Raw genomic sequence first — 22,000 nt, 5'->3', positions numbered from 1 at the left:
TCCCATCCTGTTACTTCTCTGAATTGATCTACTATTGAAGTCCTTTGTATTAAATTCTATTCCACTGAAACACTTTCTATCCCTCTTCTTCGGTGTATTTTTTTTTTTTCAGCATGCAACATCATGTAATATATTTTACTGATTTCTTTTGTTTATTATCTACTAAAATTTAGCTTCATGAGGAAAGGGATTTTTGTTTCTTTTGCTCACTGCATTATCACCATTGTCCGATACATAGTAGGTGATGATAAATATTTGTTGAGTGGTTGAATGGAATGAATGAATGATATTGTGATTGGTCACTTTAAGTATTTCTATTTGAATATTTACAACTATGCTCGTTTTCTCTGAGTTGTTATATTAGGACGTTAAGGTGGGTGTTTATACATTTAAAACATTTCTAAGACCACATTTCTCCTGAATACAGAAAGTTCAACTAAAAGTGTTTATTGAATATTGTTTGATTTGTTTATACGGTTTATACAATGTTTTATTTTTGAATTTAAGAAAATATTTTGTCTACCAGGTTCTGGAGCTGCAAAGCCCCCCAAAGGCCAGCATGGTGGTGAAAGACTGTGTCAGGGCTTGCCTGGATTCTACATACAAGTATATTTTTGACAATTGCCATGAACTCTATTCCCAGCTAATAGACCCGGTAAGAAAAGATGTGTGTCTACTTTCTGTTCTAATGTCTGCTTCCATAAGTTTAGAATGACAGTAAGTGGGAAAGTATGTTCATTCAACTTCATGTTAACTGCAGGTTTTAAGAATTTCCATATCTTTTCTTCACATTTGAACATATGAGAGTGAAATAATTCACTCCTTAAAATAACTTCATGTATTAAAGGTGGAAATTGTTGTTCAAGTTTTTCAGGTGAGGAGTCAGTTTCAAAAGAATTAAGTGATTTTCTCAAGGTCACACAGTGGGCAAGTGGCAGATTTGGGACTAGAACTTAGGATTTCAACTCCTACTTCTATGTCCTTCCCCTAATTCATCTGCCTCCCTTATCATTTTTTCTCATAAAACTGATAGATGGGGACATATTTATAGAACAGGATGGTAACATTGTCACATATGTAAATTTATTATTAAGAAATATTTCTAAAAAGAAAATACAGAAAGTAAATCAAACATGCGTATACTTACCACGTAGATGACCAACTGTTAACATTGAGCAATATTTGCTCTGATTTTTATTGTTTAAAGTCATTAAATGTTAGACATAAATTGGCATTTCACTTTGTAGTTCTTTCAAATTCTGTTCTCCTCCCTTCTTCCTTCAGAAATGAACACTGTTTTAATATTGGTGAGTTTGAACATCTTTTCCAATATGCTCAATGAACACTTCAGTTTTATTTTCTGTATATCACCTATTAATTACTTGCTGATTTTTCTCTTGGCTTGCCTGTCTTTTGCTTATTAATCTGTAGAAAATTCTAAAATATATTTTGGATACTAATCTTTGTTGGTTATGTAATTTCATATATTACTTCTCTCTTTATATGTGATGTGTCTTTTTGTTGCATTGAAGTTTTTTAATGCACACTATGATTTATATATATCGCTATTAGTTCTATAGAACTATTGTTTGGGGATGGCTCTTTAACATGTATCTATTGTCTATCCACTTCCCTGAAGAATGCAGTTGCTCAAATAGATATTGAAAACTGTACAATTACCTATGGAACTTCCTGGTTAGTTGAGTGGGGCAGATTCTAGAAAGCCGATGTTGGATGAAGGCGCATAGGACTCTTTCAAGCTAGGTTTCAGGCTGGGTTTCTTACAGTATTCATCCTTTCTGGGGTCACTGACTCCTTAGCCTAATAGGAGAAAACATTAAAGCTGGAGTCTGTCATTGTATAAGCAAAACAACTTAAAACCACACAATTGTTCTTAACTTTAGCTTAACATTCCCACTATGTGTGCTGTTGTTTGGAAACTTGATTCTCTGGGATTTCTAGGGATTAAATTGCCTCTGACTTCAAATCTCCCCTTGGGTGGCTTTCTAATGGCTTCCCTTTGTCTATTCTCTACTCTCTATCTTCCTCCCACAAAGCTCTTTCAATTCTTCCTCTACATTTTCAACATCATCTTTATTCTACCCAAAATATAAAAATTAAGCTTTTTATTATACCATATAAGTTACCCATACATAACTTTATAATCAATCTTACTGGGCTTTACCACCTTTAATTTCCTACTCCTTGCAATTCCAGACTCAAACTGGTCCCCTCTCATGAGCCCTAAATTCTATTATTTTCTATGAACTTGCCATCTTCTTTTACATTCATGTGTTTATCCTGTTCTATCTGCCTAAAATGTTCTTCCCCATCCTCTGCCTTCAAAAAATCCAACTTAAATATGACCTCCTCTCCTACTAATTCACACTCAGTGGATGAATCAAATCATCAAGGTCAAGTGTCATACCTTATTTAGTGTCTTTCTAATATACTAATACTAATAATAGTAAACAGTTTTATTTATATAAGATATATAGAAACATGTGCAGTTCCCATAAAGCAAACATACCCCTAATAAAAAGCAAATAAATTGTCACATCAAAATGAATCTAATATAGCTTAATATTTGCTTATTTGGCTTCAAAAACAATGTTTGCATGATTTTCTAACTAACTGGTATTCGTTTTATGTGGATAGATTTATAGATTTAATATGAAATCTTGTCCATGTGGAGACTGTTTGGAGCTAAGCTTTAAATCTAAGAAAAAGACTTTTCCTTAAACATTGTTATCATTTGAAATTCTAAAGAAAGCATCCATTGGGCCTGAATAATTTAGGAAACTAATATTCCCTAGAGCCCTTCTGGAACCATCTGGGAAAAATTTTAGTAATTAAGGCTTATCTCCCCTCAGTTGACTGTAACCCCTTTCTCCGAGGAGCTGAAGTTAAGACCTTTTTCCTTCACACTATACATCTGAATTGTCCTCAAATTCTGATGACTTTATCTTCAAAATCAAACACCTTATCTTCACAATACATCCAGAATCTAACCACTTTTCACCACCTTCATGCTCCCACCTGGTCTGAGTCACCACTGTTGCTCACTTGGATTACTACATAACTTACTAACAGAGCTCAGTGCTTCTACCCTACAACCTCTGCCTATGTTCAACAGAGCAGCAAGAATGATCCTTTTAAAAAGTAAGTCAGATTATGTCACTCTTTTGCACATAATATTCTAAAGTCCCTTCATTTTAGTCATGTTCAAAGTCCTTTCAATGGCAGTAAGACCCAGGATCTGCCCATATTACACCTTCCGCCCCACTTACTCTGTTACTCTGTCCTTACACACATCATCGTGAGTGGAGAGGAAAGTAACATGAACAATGCTGTATCCCTGGTACCTGCAACAGTGCCTAGATCATAGTAGGTGCTCAGAAATGTGTTTGTCGAATAAATTGAATGAATGAATAAACAATTACTTTTCCCAAACGATACAATAAGAAATTACAGATTATTTGGCCCTTTATAAACAAGACTGAATGAAGTGCTCTGTCATAGGAGACTCTCAGTCCTTGCCTGAAGCCTCTTGCAGTTGTACGGGGTAGTGTTGCACAGTCCTGGACAAGATATGGGAGGAACTAATGAAAGCCACATCTAGTCCCAGCCCTTAAAAACATCCTGAAGTTTCCTCCAGCTCGCTCTCTTCTGCTGTAGTAACCTGGAAGGACACACATTCCACATGGTATGGCTACCAGGTGGAGGACGGCTATCCAGCCAGCTTCAGCAATAACCCATTACTGCAGTAACTTATTGAGGTTAGGAGATTTATCTGTTACCACAACAAACTTGGCTTATTTTGACTAATAGACCTTCAAATCCATTTCCAACCTGCCACCCAAACTATCTACTTAAAATATATGTGACTGTCCTATCTGTAACCCCCATTCACTCATGGGGTTAAGTCTAAACTTTGCAATTATTCAAAGGCCCTCTAAGATGTGAGCTCTGACTAGCTTTCCTTATTTCAATGTAATTTTCCCCTTGCTTTCTGTGATTCAGGACACTAAACTCCATGATGCCTCCATCCGCATTGTTTTTATCTACCTGGATTTGCTTCACCTCCCCAAACCCCTTCATGGCTAACTCGAGCTCACTGACCTTTTCTTCAGAAAGCCGGAGTTGCCGCTCTCTGCCCTCATAATACCCTGACATGTCACCACTAGCACACTTACCGTGGTGCATTTATTAGGCATACAATGTAATTTTTGTCTGGCCGGTCTTCCCTACTAGGCTGTGAGTTTCATCTTTGTAGCCCCAGTGTTCAACGCTATGCCTGACAGAGAATACAGTTGATTAAATAATTAATAAGAAAGAAATTTTATAAAAACAGCGCTCTGTTACATATTTATATTCTACTTCACTGACTCCACTTCAAAGTCTGTGGTCAAGAACATGATGTTTGAACCCCTGAGTTCAGATTCTGGCTCTACTGCTTATTAGTTTGGTTGCCTTGGATGAGGTAGTCAGCCTCTTCAACTCTCAGTTTCTTTACCAAGACATACTTTTAGTATTCATGCCACTTCTGTTTTTATCTGAGTTCTCTCTAGACAATGTAATGCCTGAAACCAAGAAACAAGAGTTTCAGGGTTGCTTCCATGTCCTGGCTATTGTAAATAGAGCTGCAATGAACATTTTGGTACATGACTCTTTTTGACCTATGGTTTTCTCAGGGTATATGCCCAGTAGTGGGATTGCTGGGTCGTATGGTAGTTCTATTTGTAGTTTTTTAAGGAACCTCCATACTGTTCTCCATAGTGGCTGTATCAATTTACATTCCCACCAACAGTGCAAGAGTGTTCCCTTTCCTCCACACCCTCTCCAGCATTTATTGTTTCTAGATTTTTTGATGATGGCCATTCTGACCGGTGTGGGATGATATCTCATTGTAGTTTTGATTTGCATTTCTCTAATGATTAATGATGTTGAGCATTCTTTCATGTGTCTGTAGGCCATCTGTATATCTTCTTTGCAGCCGCATAGCACAGGGAGATCAGCTCGGTGCTTTGTGACCACCTAGAGGGGTGGGAAGGGGAGGGTGGGAGGGAGGGAGATGCAAGAGGGAAGAGAAATGGGAACATATTGTATATGTATAACTGATTCACTTCGTTATAACGCAGAAGCTAACACACCATTGTAAGGCAATTATACTTCAATAAAGATGTTTAAAAAATAAAAAAAAATAAGAAAAAAAGTTTCGGGGTTGTTAGGCACAGTATAATTCTGATAATTTAAATGTGGAAGCTCTCTTTCTTTCTCCAAAGGGGTTTTGAAGAACCATATAAAAATAGTGCTCAGAATAAGAATGAAAAACAAACTTGAGAGATAAGGTGAAATTGTTGCAGTTAGAAGAAATAGCTAAAAAAGGCTGGTTGCACACTCCTGGAGCAGCATTTACCTTGGGTGAGTCACCACGCCCATGTTTATCCTTCAGTTTAGCAAAACTAAGAACTCAGGTGTGGCAATGTGGACATAGGTGATTGATCTCTTGCATAAAGACACATGAGGGATCAATCTATAAACTAGCCCAATGTTCTAATTATATTTTTAATTAATAATGAGTTTAAGACTCTCTCATAAGCTTATTAGCTTTTTGAGTAACCATTTTTATAAATGACCTATTCATAGCTTGTGCTTATTTTTTAAAATAGAATCTCTCTTTCTGGTTGCTATTCTAAAGTTACTTAGCTCTTTGTCAGCTTTTGACATTGCAAAGATGTTCACAATCCTTCATCTTTATCTTTGTCACAGCGTACATTTATAAGAAATTCTCATTTTTAATATAATCAAATTGACCAATTTTTCTATTTAAAATTTGGAGTATTAAAAAGTCTTTCCCACTCACCCCCAAATAGAGGATCTCCTTACGTGGAATTTAATAAAATGAATGTGTTCCAGCTTCTTAATAATCACCGTTAGGATCGTCCAACTAGTTCCCCTGCTGTTGCTCCTAAAGCAACCTTCAGATTATGGATTTTCTTTTCATATAGATGATCCAGGAGAGGACAAGCCAATACATTTTCAAGTCTGTTTGAAATGTTTGGTCTTTTTTTTTTTTTTTTTTTTTTATCTTAAAGAAACTGTCGTTTGTTCCTTGAGGTGTCCTCAGAACCTACACTAGTGCCTGGCATATTAGAGTGACTTTAGAGTCCCTTTGTTTCCCTCCCAAAGCAAATTTCCCTGCCTCTTACCTCTGAGGCAGTCTCTATTATTAATTTGATATTAGCTTTCTGGTTCATCTGTATGAACATTTATTATACGTGTCTATTAACCATTTGAGTATATGAGTATGTCTCTCTCATATACTACATTGTACAAACAAGCAATGCAGTGATATGGTTACATGTACTAACTCCAGTACCAGACTAAAAAACTTTTAGTTATTTGGTAGGAATGATTTTGTAATTTTTAAAGCTTGGTGTTACTTTTTGAGAACTATTGTGATACATTTAGGTACAGTTTATTGATTTTTTTTTTTTTTTTACAGCTACCTATCACATAAATACACCACAATTTACATATCAATTCCAGTGTTTCACTTTTACAAATAATAGTACAATGAATATCATAATGCTTTTAAAGAACAGAAGAATGCCTTCCTTTCCTCTGCTTTTCCATTCCTACTATATATAATGCGAACATGATTGTACCATGTGGTCAAAACACCCTCTATTTTTTCCCATCTTAAAATGTCCTTCAACTTGTCTGATTCCCACAGGAAACACTGAGTTTAATAAGAATAGAAACTATTTTGTTTATTATTGAACTTGTAGTACATAACTCTGTACCTCACATACAGTAGCAGAAATCAGCGAATAACTGCTTACTTAATAGAACTTCTATGCAAAAATATCTATATGTATGCAGTATAAGTTACAGCTATTCGCTTAAAAATTTTGACCAAGATATCTTCTGAAAACTTTTTTAGAAAAAAGAAAACACCCTCCCACAATATCTTAAATTGGCAACTTACATGAACATATGCATGTCAAGTTTCAGAAAGTTTTCCTTGATTTGTAGATGTATACTTTTTCAGTTATTTTAGCCAAAAAAGTTGCCATAGCTATTTTTGTTTGTTTTTTCTTTTGTTTTTGGTCTAGTCAATTCTAAATAATTCAGTAATAAAAGGAAAGTTTAAAATAAAATGTGACTTTGAAATTTACAAGTGGAAAAATTTCAATTCTATAACTCTTGAGGTATTATTTAAATAGTAATCCTTAAGGAACTAGCTAGAAAGTGTCCCTGACTTTTCTTAGATTTTTTTCCCCTTGCAGTGGACTTTCTTATGCAATCAGTAGCATTAGTTTAGGGAATGATGTTCATTCTGAAAAGAAGGTACTTTTTCACTACCTCCTGTGATTATTGTCATTACACTAGAACTAAGTAAATACAGACACATTTTAAGCTTAACTTTTCTTTAAATTTTATTATAAAATATGTGGAAGAAAGTTTATAAGTAGGACATTTCTTCTTAAGTGCCAGCTTCATAAGCAATATATAAATTCTTATCAAATGTTCAAAATGAGTGGTATCTTATTTATTGGTGAAGAAGACAGGAACGTGAAAATCCAAAGCCTCAAAAGTTATTAGACTGTTATGTTTCCATCATTGTGTATTTCAATTTTTCTAACAAAGTGAGGTCAAAAATTAAGCCACAAATGAAACCTTAATAAATTCTGAAAGAATAAACAACATACAGAGTAAGTTGTGCCAGTAAGACTAGTGTAATCTTGATTCTAAAATGGATTATGACAATATTTGAAAAGAAAATTATAAACACATTTTGTAAATGAACACTGATTTCAAAGTTCTAAATAAATTATCAAATGGCATATTTAAAATACAACCAGATCAAACAATCTTATCCCAGGAATTCAAGGATCGTTTGACATTAGGAAAAAAATTTATCAATATAAATCACTATAGTAGTTATCTAAAGGGGGAAGATCATATATTTATGCAATATATGTAGAATGAGCATATGGTGAAATTTGATGCCTCGTTATGATTAAAAAAGAAACTCTCAAAAAATTAGGAATAGAACAGATTTTCTTTTATTTAAGTTTACATTAAAAAAAAACGATGGCTAACATTAACAGATGAAATTTAGGTACATTCTTGTAAGAAATAGAGATAATTATCCTATTAATACTGCTGTATAACATAATAGTTGAAGAAATGAGAATATAAATTAGAAAGGAAAAGAACTGTTATAATTTATGAGTCATATGACTCTATGTGTAGGAAAACTAACAGATTCTACAAAAAGCTATTGGTTCACATAACAATAAATCTCATTCAACAAATACAAGAACAGTAGAATTTCTTTACACTAAAAATTGTGGCACACAGATTACTAGGGAAAGGAACAGACATTTAGAGTGTAAGGAAAATTGTCTCACCATATGGAGCTAGGGGTTGGGGGTTTGTGGGAAGAGCTGGTTTCTTGCCTAATACCATATCCAATGTGAACTTAAGAGGATGAAAAAGACAAGTGTTAATGTAATAATAATGATAGTATAGGATAATACCTTTCTGATGCATGGTAGGAAAGACTTCTTAAAACTCCAAAGCACAAATTTTAAATAGAAAAATTGATCTATTTAATTATTTTAAAATTGACAATTTATTATAAATGTACACTGCAAGAAGGGTGAAAGGTTGCAAAAAATCTTTGCAGTGTCAAACGCTGACAAAGGACTAAGGAATTCGAAAATAGCAACCAAAAAAGATAGAGATTCCATTTAAACAATAGGCACAAAAAATGAACAGGCAATTTATAAAAATGCTTACTCAAGAAGCTTATAAGCTTTGAGAAGTTTCTTAAACTCGTTATTAATTAAAGTAATATAGTCAAAACATCACTGAGCTATAATCTTATATCTAGCAGGTCAGCAAAAATTAATAAACTAGATAATGCCAATGTCTCCATTTCATGAGGAAATGGAGACATCGGCACTCTCATGAACTTTTGGTTAGCATGGAAACTAGAAACCAGCAATCCTGGTATTAGATCTATATATTAGATATATTTGCACAAAGATCCCTAAGAAGATATTTAATAGAATATTCACTTTAGCATTGTTTGTGATACTTAGAAGTTGGAGGCAATCCATATGTCGTTCATAGGAGAATAGATACATAAAATGTGGATTTACCCATAGAATATTATGGAGCAGTTAGAAGAAATGAGTTAGTTGTTTACCTAGTAACATGGAAAGAAATTAAAAACATAGTGCTGAGTGAAAAAAAAAAAAGAAGAAGAAGAAGAAACAGAAGGTGTTGTATAGCATAATACTAGTTAAGTAAATTTAAAGTAAACACACACCACACTAATAACATTTTACAAGATCAGAGAAATAGATAAACACCAAACGTAGTATATGATCTTATGTAGATTAGGAGGAGATGGAATTTTGGAATGGATGAAAAAGGAGTAGATGGAAGGATGGTTGGATGGATGGATAGATATACAAGAGAGATGGATATATGAATTGTGCATGGTCAAAATATCTGTATTTGAGACTTCAATGTTTTTCCTACCTCCAGTAAAAAAAAGAATACATGAAGTCTAAATTTCTGGAGAAAAATATTCTGTATTTGTGATATATTTGGAATCTAGTACCTAATCTTCATAAAACCTTTGAATTGATATGAATTTGGCATCCAACAAGTATAGAACTGGGTTAGATTTATTATTGACACTGCCTGCTTCACGTGGGCATACACAATAATAGGAATGATGACCCCTGAAACTGTATAATATTGTAGCCATAAAGCTACCCTGTTAGAATCGATATTGCATTATGTGATTTTTGTTTTAATGTGTTCCCACTTTAGAAATGTTTATTCTTTAAAGGTATTCTTAATTCACAAATAATTACAGGCAAAAAAATCAATCTATGATGTGCTTCTTGGTATTTTTTTAATGTCTTTAATTAAGGTGTTTGGAATGTGGTGTTTCATTGAAGGTTATACATGGAGTCGAGTCAGCTCACTTACAATTTATTCTTTCACACTGTGTTAACTGGAAAATCAATGGGTCTTGAATCTGTTACTTTTAAAACACATTTGTTGATTCAGATGGGGCATTTAGTAAATCAGATTACTTGAAATTCATGAAAAGTGCAGTAAACATAAAGAAGGAAACATACATTTTCTTATACTTGCTTGATTCTAGTTCAATATTTCCCAAATTGCCCTGATCCTAAGAATCACCTGGGGAACTTGACCACCTCAGACCCAATAAAATAGGGTATCTGAGAAGAATCCCAGGAATCCACATTTTAATAAGTTCTTCAAGAGATACTTGACATTAAGCAAATATTAAATAAAATAAAATTTTATTTGTCACTACTTCTGATTTTTTTCTTTAGATTTTTTTCTTTTTGCTAAGTATCCCAGAGAAAAAGAAAATAAACTTCAACTGCAAATTAAATTGCACAAAGAGCTATAGTATGTAAGAAATCTGCTTAAGGAATATTTTTGCCTAATAGTCTGTATTATTTTTCATGGCTTAGACTGCTCTTTACCAGCTGCCCAGAATTTATAGAATTCTTAATATACAGTAAGTCCCCTACATACGAACCTTCAAGTTGCGAACTTTCAAAGATGCAAATGTGCATTAGCACGTCCAATCATATAAGTTAGTTCACGTCTGGCGTACATTGTCACGTGTATGCATCCTCTACAACTGGTTGTGCTTTTGTGTAGTTTACAGTACTGAATAGAGTACAGTAGTACAGTATCTTTATTTCAAGCCCAGGATGTCCAGAAGCAAGCATAAAAGCAGTGGTGATGTAGTTGATAATGCTAAGAAGTGCCAGCTGTTGTACTGTACTACTGTACTTTTCAAGGTACTGTACTCTAAGATTAAAAATATTTTCTTTATTTTTTGTGTTTGTTTTTTATGTGTTAGTTGTGTGAAAAGTATTATAAACCTATTACAGTACAGTACTATATAGCCAGCTGTGTTAGTTGGGTACCTAGGCTAAATTTGTTAGACTTAATGAACACACTCTTGGAACAGAACTCATTCATATGTAGGGGACTTACTGTAATTCCCTTTTAAGAGAAAAACTAAGTAGATGTTAGTGATATTACTGAATCATTAGTAAAATAATATAGCAATTAAGATCATAGAAGAGACAATATGGTGGTACAGACTGTAAACCCCACCAGAGCAGGAATTATGTCACTTTTGCCCATCAATGAATTCTTCATGTGTGGTATAGCATTCACATATAATAGGTATTCCGAAAACACTGAATGTAATTGTTGTGATTTTTATTTATAATACATGTAATTAAAACTATTTTTTTTTCAATTTGTGGCTCTTCTACTCACTAACTAGACTTAGCAAAGCAATCACTAATTAACCATTTTCTTATCTCTAAAATAAGCATAATGATACCTTTCCTCTCTAGTACAGAACTCAACGAACTTTCATTATTATATATTTGTGAATGAATGAGTGACTTTTAAATCCTTAAAATCAGAGAGTTATATGTTTGAAAGTAGCTGGTAAGTTAGAAAACAATGCAGAAACATAATTAATTAAAAGAGAAATATAGTAAAAATAGAATTCAAGTTGAGATATCATTATTTACTCGGTGAGTTTTACTTAAATGCAGACCTTGGGTTGAAAGGCAAATGTGAAATTCTAAAGGAGGAGATCAGGAACTCTGGGCCATCTAAAAGGGCCCTTACATGGTAACGTTTGATGTATTTTAAAAAATCAATATGTGCAGTCTCCCAGTAGACATCGGTACTGTTGTCCTCATTGTTTTGACTTTATTTACATGCTTTTTAAATAAGGGGTTTGTGTGTGTGTGTGTGTGTGTGTGTTTAGAGGCAGAATATACCCTCCTAATACTTTTTATCATATTAATCGTTTTGGAGCATCATCAGCAACAATAAACTCATCTGAGTAAAATGGTATGACATTAATAAAATGGGATATAATGTAATGATGAGACAGTCTCCATTAAAAGATCCTTATATTGAGTAGCAGTTTTCTTTTAAAGCTCCTAATCTTCAGAACAGTGTCAAATGGAAAGTATAAAACAAAAATACAGCAAACTATCTATTGTACCAACTTCTGTAATACATATGTAATTTAACCACCTCCCATACTTGGTGTCTATAAATTTTCTCTAATACGTGGTCAGCAAAGGCAAAATAGACTGTTATAATCTGGTAATCCAATTTCCCTCACTCTCTGCAGAACAAGTTAAAGGATAATGGAGTCTCACAAAGAAGTGAATTGGTCCCTTTCTCCATTTCCTTGCTGTATTTTATTTTTCTCAAATGTACTACATGGCTCTCCACAGAGAAGTTCCGCTTCCTCACCATTCTTTAAAATGTTATTAAATATTCAGGTTTTATTGTCTTTAAATTTTCATCTGGTGAAAAACTCTAACTTTAGTTAATTTCTTATTTTGGCAATGGTAAAAGTGGCCAAAGGGGAGCATTTCAAATCATATGGAAGATTGGTTTTGAGTTCTCTGTCCCATATGGGGAAAAGGATTTAAAAGTCACACATTCATTCACAAATATACAGTAACTAAGATTTGTTGAGTTCTTATGTTCCAGGCACTGTTGGAATAAGGAAAAGAGCAGTAACAAGAATAAGGGAAAGGACGGTGAGTAGTCCTTGACTCACAGTCAAGCCAGAGAGGTAGATATTTAAAAAATAACGACACCACTAACTAAAATAATGTCAGGTGCTGGGAAGGGAAAATACAATGTGCTGTTGGAATATATAACAGAAAACCATCCTAGTCTTGGATGTAGGAAAGAGTACAACTTATAATAATATGATTTCTGGAAATCTGCCATGGCAGATCCTTCCATGGAGGTATTAATTCAGGAACTATGTATCCAAATACAGCAGGGAAGTGTTACAAAACAAAAATAAATAAAACATGCTCTTAACCTTTGTTCAAAATGACAGTATGGTAGGCAGTATCTGGAATACTGTAAGATGTTCTATTTCTTTTTTAATCTCAGAAAAAGAGGTAAATTAGACCCATTTTTGTTGGGCTTCAGTTATCTGCTTCTACTGAAACTGTCTTAACTAGGTCACCAAGTACCTCGACTTGGCCTAAACCAGTGGTCAATTCTCTAGCCTCATTTTACTCAACCTCTCAGTAACATTTGTTACTGCTGACTACTCCATCTTTCTTGAAATACTATTTTCTAAGTGTTTAACAACCATCTTTATATGTTTTCCTGCACCCTCAGGGGCTGCTCCATTTTGAACGTTTTACAAACCCCCTCCTCACCAGGCCTTTAAATGTTGGAGGCCCAGGGCTCTGTTCTTGGCACTTTTTCTCGCTGTGCTTTGTGATTTAGTCCAGTGCTTCAAACACAAGGCAGTCCCATAAAAACCCTGCGATCACATCAACCTGTTGGAAAAAAAAGGCTGGTGTCTGGTCCAGGAGGAAGGAGGTAGACCCTTCTTCTTCAGTTCTGGAAATAGTTCCCATAAGTCCTACAGATATATAGATGGTCCTGCCTGCCTGCCTCAAGTCAACAAAGAATCTTGTTCCGTTTTGCCAGTAAGTGGGCTTGTCTTAGGAAGAAGTGAAGTTTTGAAATCACGTGCACCTGCATTCAAATAGAACCTTGTCCCCACCATCAACTTAGAAAGATATTGAGTCTTGGGCAAGTTATTTAATTCCTCTAAGCCTCAATTTCTTCATTGGCAAAAGGGGATAACAACACTTACCTCATAGGATTGCTGTGAGGATTAAATGTGATAGTGCTTGTGAATAACCTTACTCATAGGTATTCAGAAGGTCTTCCTTATCTTTTTTATTTTTATTATAGTCCTTTTTTATTGAGGTATAATTGACATATAACATTATTATACATATAGACGTTAAGTTTATAACATTGATTCAATATTTGTATATATTGCAAAATGATCACCACAGCAAGTCCAGTTAACATCTGTCACCATAAAGAGTTACAAAAATGCTTTTTCTTGTGATGAGGACTCTTAAGATCTAATTTCTTAGCAGCTTTCAAATAGGCAATACAGAATTATTATTAATATGCAATACAGAATTATTAATATTCAAATATGCAATACAAAATTATTAGCTATACAGAAGCTTGAAACTTTTGAACCCCATTACCCATTTCATCCACACCCTCACCCCCCACCTCTGGCAACCAACCATCTATTCTCTGTATCTATGAGCTTGTGTTTCTTTTTGCATTCCACATATGAGTGAACTCATACAGTATTTGTCTTTATCTCTCTGACTTATTTCACTTAGCATAACACTCTCAAAGTCCATTCATGTTGCTCTAAATGGCAAGATTCCATTCTTTTTCATGGCTGAATAGTTTTACATTGTGTGTGTGTGTGTATGCACGTATATGTATGTATGTATGTATATGTATGTATGTGTAGATGTATGTGTATCTATATATCTTTATCTCATATCTTCTTTATCCATTTATCTATTGATGGACATTTAGGTTGTTTCCAATCTTGGCAGTTGTAAATAATAATGCAGTAAAGATGGGGCTGCGTATATCTTTTCAAATTAGTGTTTTTGGTGGATTTTGGTGATAAATACCCAGAAGTGAAATTGCTGAATTATATGGTAGTTTTGTATCTTATTTTTTTGAGGAAGCTCCATACAGTTTTCCATAGTGACTATACCAATTTACATTTCCACCAACAATATACAAGGGTTCCCTTTGTTCCACATCCTAACCAATGCTTATTATATCTTGTCTTTTTGATAATAGCCATACTAACAGGGGTGAGGTGATATCTCATTGTGGTTTTAATTTGTATTTCCCTAATGATTAGTAATATTGAGCATCTTTTCATGTACCTATTGGCCATCTCTATATATTCTTTGGAAAATATCTATTCATATCTTCTGCTCTTTTCTATTTTAAGTGATTTTTTTTTGGCTATTGAGTTGTATGAGTTCTTTATATACAGGCATGCCTCATTGTATAGTACCTCACAGATATTGCATTTTTTTTCCAAATTGAAGGTCTGTGTCAACACTGCGTCAAGCAAGTCTATCCCCCATATTCCAACAGCGTTTGTTCACTTCCTCTCTCTGTGTCACATTTTGGTTACTCTAGCAATATTACGAACCTTTTCAAGGCAAGACCCTCTACCAGCCAAAAGATTACAACTCTCTGAAGGCTCAGATTATGGTTAGCATTTTTTTTAGCAATAAAGTATTTTTTAAGTAAGGTATATATGTTGTTTTTTTAGACATAATGCTATTGCATACTTAATAGACTACGGTATAGTGTAAACATAACTTTTATATGCACTAGGAAACAAAAAAATTTGTATGACTTGCTTTATTGCAATATTCACTTTATTGTGGTGGTCTGGAACTGAACCCACAATATCTACAGGGTATGGCTGTATTTGCATTTTAACCCCTTATCAGATATATGATTTGTAAACATTTTCTCCCATTCAGTAGACTGCCTTTTCATTTGCTGATGGCTTCCTTTGCTGTGCAGAAGCTTTTTGGTTTGATGTAGTCCCATTTGTTTATTTTTGCTTTTGTTGCCTTTCCTTTTGTGTCAAACCCAAAAAGTCCTCACCAAGACCAATGTCAAGGAGCTTACTTCTTATATTTTCTGCTAGGAGTTTTATGGTTTCAGGTCTTACATTCAAGTCTTTAATTCATTTGAGTTAATTTTTGTGTATCGTGTAAGATACTGGTCCAGAGTCATTTTTTGCATATGGCTGTTCAGTTTTCCCACCACCATTCATTCAAAAGACTGTCTTTTCCCCATTGTATATTCTTGGCTCTTTTGCCATAAATTAACTGACCATATTTATATGGGTTTGTTTTCTGGGCTCTCTATTCTGTTCTGTTGATCTATGTGTCTGTTTTTATGTCAATACCATACTGTTTTGATTAATACACCTTTGTAATATAGTTTGAAATCAGGGAACATGATGCCTCCAGCTTTGTTCTTCTTTATCAAGATTGCTTTGTGTGTTTGGGGTTGTTTGTGGCTCCATGCAAATTTTAAGATTGTTTGTTCTATTTCTGTGAAAAATGCCATTGGAATTTTGACAAGGATTGCATTGAATCTGTAGATTGCTTTGGGTAGTATGGATACTTTAACAATATTGATTCTTCCAATCCATGAGCACAGAATATATTTCTATTTCTTTGTGTCTTATTCAGTTTCTTTTATCATCACTGTGTTATAGTCTTCACTGTACAAGTCTTTCACTTTCTTGGTTAAATTTATTTCAAAGTATATTATTCTTCTTGATGCAATTGTAAATGGGATTTTAAAAAATTTATCTTTCTGATTGTTCTTTATTAGTGTATAAAAATGCCACAGATTTTTTTATATTAATTTTGTATCCTACAGCTTTACTGAGTTCATTTATTAGTTCTAACAGTTTTTTTTTGTTTTTTTGTTTTTTTTTTGGTGCAGACTTTAGAGTTTTCTATATATAATATCATGTCATCTGCAAATAGTGACAGTTACTTCTTCCTTTCAAGTTTGGGTACCTTTTATTTCTTTTTCTTGCCTTGTTGCTCTGGCTAGCACTGCAAATACTGTGGTGAATAAAAGTGGTGAGAATAGGCATTCTTGTCTTGTTCCTGATCTTAGAGGAAAGGCTTTCAGCTTTTCACCACTGAGTATGATGTTAGCTTTGGGTTTGTCATATATGGCCTTTATTATGTTGAGATACATTCCCTCTATATGCAATTTGTTGATGCTTTTTATCATAAATACATGTTGAATTTTGTCAAATCCATCTTGTGAATCTATTGAGATGATCATGTGATTTTTATCATTTATTTTTTAATGTGGTGTACCATATTAATTGATTTGCAGATGTTAAACCATACTAGCATCCCTGGGATAAATCCCACTTGCTTGTGGTGTATGATCCTTTTAATGTATTGTGGAATTTGGTTTGCCAATATTTTGTTGAGGATTTTTGCATCTATTTTTGTTCCTCAGGAATATTTGCCTGTAATTCTCTTTTCTTGTGATGTGAGAATGAAGGTGTGTTTCAGTCTTGTATCTGTGCAGTGCAGTGCAAGAGTGGTAGCCTGCCAAGAACTGTTTCTCCAAGTGGTAGAGTCTCATGGGACCCAGGAATGCCATTTCCACTGGCCTCCAGAGCCAGGTAACCAAGGGACATTCCCTGGGCTAAAACCTTAAAAGCCAGGGTAGCAGACATGCATAAAAGGTTACCTCAAGGAGATATTGGTACTGTGGTGCATGGTAGATGAAGAGCATGATGACGGCACCTGCAAAAGTAAGAAAAAATAAAGGTCTAGAGTTACAAAATAAAGATGGCATCCACTAGCCTTAGCAAGGCAGAGGGGGAGAACAAAGATGGTGCCCCACCATTTGGAAGATAAAGATGGCGCCCACTGGAAAAAAAATAACACCTACCAGCTTTGCAAGAGAGAACATGCAAGTGGCACCCACCAGCACCTCCATTCCCAGATTGTATCCCAACAGTTTCCCAACACTCTGAGATTAGCGAATGAATCTCTTTCACATAAAGTCTGGATGTTTTTCAAAAGCTGCCTCTGTGCTGGGCCTTGAGGTGAGTGAGTCTGTGCAAAAACCCTTTAAAAGTCATTTCTCAGTTTGCTACGGCCCTTTGCTCAGCCCATGGACCTAAGCTCTATTGGTTTTCAAAACCAGATGTTTGGGGGCCTCATCTTTCAGGTGCAGGTCTTAAAGTTGGGGTGCCGCATGTGGGGTATGAATCCTTCACTCCTCAGGGAGGAGCTCTGGGTATGTGAGTTCCCTGCTGATTGTGGGTCACTGAGCTGGGGGTGGCATTTACAGTGAAATTGTGCCCCAGCCTCTCCTACCTGCCTCAGTGTGATCCTTTTCTCCTTTGCTGATGTGAAGGAGCTGCTCTGGTAGTTTTCAGGTCTTTTTCAGAGAAAATTGTTTCATATGTAGCTTGTTGATTCCGTGTGTCCATGAGAAATTTCAGGATCTTCCTACATCACCAACTTGGACTGCTCTTAGATCTTCCTTTTCTTAAAATTTTATCAGCAGAGTTGACCCTTGAACAACATGGGTTTGAACTGCATAGGTCCTCTTAAACACAGATTTTTTTCAATAAATACATACTACAGTACTATAGGATCCACAGTTGGTTAATGCATGGATGCAAAACTGCAGATAAGGGGGCTGACTTTAAAGTTATAGGAGGATTTTTGACTGTGCAGGGGGTAGGTATCCCTAATTCCTTCATTGTTCAAGGGTGAACTGTACTTCCTTGTTCTTGTACTAAATTTACTGATGGAGGCAGGAGTTTGCGCTATAGCAGCATGCACTAAAACACAGTTTTTGGTTCATTGCCTCTTTTGCTCAGTCTGACTTCACCGTGAGCAGATGTCACTGTGAAGGATTTTAGTGCTTTTCTAGATACGAGGATATGCAGGAATTGGGCTCATAAAATCTTCTCCTGAGTTATCTAACTATCTGAAGGAGGAGATTATAACACAAAATATACAGTTTGCTGGACTCATCAGGCTTACTCTGAAATGTATATGCTATTTCTCTCCATCTGCTCACAAAGCATCTTCCAGGTAGGAAACACTGGAGCACACTCTGTAGTTAAGCTTGGCACTGAAACTCCATCAAAACCCTTTCCTTTGAAAGGGTCTGTCTTCATATACAAACATATGTGCTTTCTAGATATACATATAGATGTATATATAGATCTGTATATACATAGACACACATATATACAGATACATGCATCACCCCCCCTTTTTTTTTACACAAATAGTATACTACACATTTCACTTATGTGTCTTTGAGATGGATTCATATCAATACCTAGAATATTTCCATTTTTTATTCTGTTGAATGGATATTTCATAATTTATTTAACCTGCCCCTTTTGATGGAAATTCAAGTTGTTTCTAATGTTATGTTATTACAATGCTGCAAAAAGGAAAAAAAAAGTATGTGTATTGTTTTGTAATTTGTGAATGTATATTTGTTGGATAAAATTCCAAGAGGCATAGTTGATAGAACAAAGGACATTTGTTCTAAAATGAGATGTGTAAATTTTATTAGATAATACTAAATTATCTTCCAAAGATGTTTTATTTAAATTCAATCCCTCTACCAATCTACCATGGTGCCTTTTTCCCACTTCTCCTCAATACACTGTTAGACCAAAGTTGTTTTTTCATTTTTTTTCTTAAGTTGATAAATGTAAAAGAAGAAACTATCAATGAGTTTCAATTTACATTTCTCTTATTACTGCTGAGTTTAAACAATTTTCATATCTTAAAAAGCCAATTCAATGTCTGATCAAAGTTTGGTTCATTTCTTTTATCATTTGTGGAATTGTGATTTGTACTGTTTTGTTCTTTATTAAGGAAATAGGATCTTGGTCTTGATAAGGGCTGCAAACATAATTTCTGGCCTGTCATTTTTTATTTTTTATTTTGTCTATGCCATTTTTTCCATGTGTTTTGTAAAGATTTTTTTACATTGTCAACTGTATGAGTTTATAGCTTCTGAGGTTTATGTTATATTGAGAAATACCTTTGTCAACTAAAAAAAAAAAAAAAGCACAACATGAGAGTTGTGAGTTAAGTTTATTTGGGGCAAAATGAGGACTATAGCCCAGGAGACAGCATTTCAGATAACTCTGAGAAACTGCTCCAAAGAGGTAGGGGGGGAAGGTCAAAATATGTGTGATTTTGGTGAAGGAGGAGTATATGCAATCAGGCACATATTTTTTGCAATAGATTACTGCTAGTGATGAGGAGCAGATGTCACCGTGAAGGATTTTAGTGCTTTTCTAGATACAAGGACATACAGGAACTGGGCTCGTTAAATCTCCTGAAATTATCTAACTATCTGAAGAACTGTTAATGCCAGTTTTTCCTAGAGCACAGAGTACTTCATTCCTGATCTCCACCCTGAGCTTCTTTCAGGGGGTGTTGAAGGTCAGCAGCTACAGCAGCTCATGATTTAATCCATGTAGAGGTAGATTGCAAGTGCCAATTTGTAGTTGGCAGGGCCCCTTCATGTTCATACATTCGACCATGGTTTGGGAGACATTTCATGGACATTTTGTCCCTCAGTGCTAGGAATGCTCATTCCTAGGTCTGGTGAAGATTTTTTAATGGGCCACTCAATGTGCTGTTACTGGACTAGGCCTTATTAACAGTAGCCAAAAGTCTCTGGAGCACCTGTCTTACTAGTCTGTATGGTCCAGGAAAAATTCTCTCTTGTTGCATCTTTCCATATCTAGAGTTACACTATTACAATCAATGATCTCATATAGAGTTATATATTTTTGTTGGAGGCTCAGTCACACATTTGGTAATGCAAGAAACAGCAATCTTGTAAAAATAGGCAAAATACAAATAACATAGCTAGTAGTATTAGTAAAGTTGTAAGAATTAAGCCAAGAACTTCCATTAGATGTGGCCCAGTATATCCCCAGGTCATCTGACTTTGTCTCTTCTCTACCAATCCTTATCTTTCAGGGAAATGATATATTGGCACTGTCCATATGGCTCCAAGCCCAATTTCCTAATGTTACTAGGCTTTAAGGGGGACCTTAAAACTTAAATGAACATAGCCTGGTGTTAAGCACGTAAAACCATCCCATAATTGTGGGAGGTTTTATTCCTTGGCTGAAATTTTGTTTGTTGCTCTGACTGAGCTTGAATAACTTTGCAAGAAAATTCATATTCATGGCCAGGGTCAGAGCAGGTGTTACTAATTGGCTAGGTGAGGGGATCCCACCTAGTAATATCCACAGTGGCCTGAACAGGACTATAATTTATTTCTTCTAGAATAAGTTTCCTAAGGGCCAACCAATTAGAGCCTCGAAGTGGAGAAATCCACCAAGGTAACCCAGAAGTACTAGACACAGGTTATTGGGCACAAACCCAACAACTGAGTTGATTTTTAAAACTAGCATAGGATTGGGCTTCCCTGGTGGCACAGTGGTTGAGAATCCGCCTGCCAATGCAAGGGACACGGGTTCAATCCCTGGCCTGGGAAGATCCCACACGTCACAGAGCAACTAAGCTCCTGTGCCACAACTACTGAGCCTGTGCTCTAGAGCCCATGAGCCACAACTACTGAAGCCCACACGCCTAGAGCCCATGCTCCACAACAAGAGAAGCCACGACAATGAGAAGCCCGCGCACCGCAACGAAGAGTAGCCCCCACTCACCGCAACTAGAGAAAAGCCCACGCACAGCAACAAAGACTCAACACAGCCAAAAATAAAAAAACTAATAAATAAATTTATTTTCAAAAAGCTAGCATAGGATTGTGCCTATGATAGTAAAATATTTGATTCATAGGTAAAGGTCCAAGAAGTCAAGAAAACACTGCAAATGATCATACGATTCAGATCCAGGATCTTAGGCCAGCTGTCTACTTCTGATGTTGTCTTCTTCCTGTCCTGGTATGAGCGTAGTTTCCCTCTGTTTGAGTGTTGTTTTAAGATGAAATTGAGGTCAGCAGTCCTCTCTATAGACCAGTCCAGTGCAGGGGCCCTTTGCAAGTTGGAATTAATCCAAGAGTCAATTAATTCCCTTTGCTTTCACTGTGTATGAGCTAGTTAAGAGTACATGATAAGGGTCCTTCCATCTGGGTTGGAGATGGTCCTTTAAAATATGTCTTTTCCAGTATGCATATTCCACTGGTTGCATGTCGTGGGGCATCTGATTTTCATCCAAAGATAGATTACTAAGATAAGCTTCAGAAACAAACCTAGAGTGTCCTTTTGATAATTCAATTAAATTCTATGTTAATATAACCTAACGGCAAGGAACTATCTGGGAAGTGAGTCTTAGTAAATACAGACCTCCGTTAACAAAACTGGAATTTAATGTTCACTGAAACAATCTTTTCCTCTTTAAAATTACCCTAATTTCTACCAAATATAGCCAAATTAAGACTAATTTGTTTACAAAATAAGTCTCAATAA

At 35.2% G+C, this 22,000-nt stretch overlaps 1 protein-coding gene across 2 annotated transcripts in view; it reads left to right on the top strand.

Annotated features, from left to right (window-relative positions):
* Positions 1-22,000, top strand: part of UNC13C (unc-13 homolog C) — a 590,366-nt gene that overhangs the window by 306,180 nt on the left and 262,186 nt on the right. For both annotated transcript variants that reach the window (XR_009007737.1, XM_007194906.2), the window contains one exon: positions 527-655. Coding sequence is in view for 1 of the 2 variants with exons in the window: in XM_007194906.2 (XP_007194968.2) it covers positions 527-655 (129 nt within the window). In the remaining variant the exon portion in view is untranslated. The remainder of the gene's footprint in view (positions 1-526; positions 656-22,000) is intronic.

This window comes from Balaenoptera acutorostrata, chromosome 3, assembly GCF_949987535.1.
Source record: "Balaenoptera acutorostrata chromosome 3, mBalAcu1.1, whole genome shotgun sequence".
NCBI classification, from domain to species: Eukaryota; Metazoa; Chordata; class Mammalia; order Artiodactyla; family Balaenopteridae; genus Balaenoptera; species Balaenoptera acutorostrata.
The sequence above is the reverse complement of the archived record's forward strand: the minus strand, read 5'-3'. Positions and strand labels throughout refer to the sequence as shown.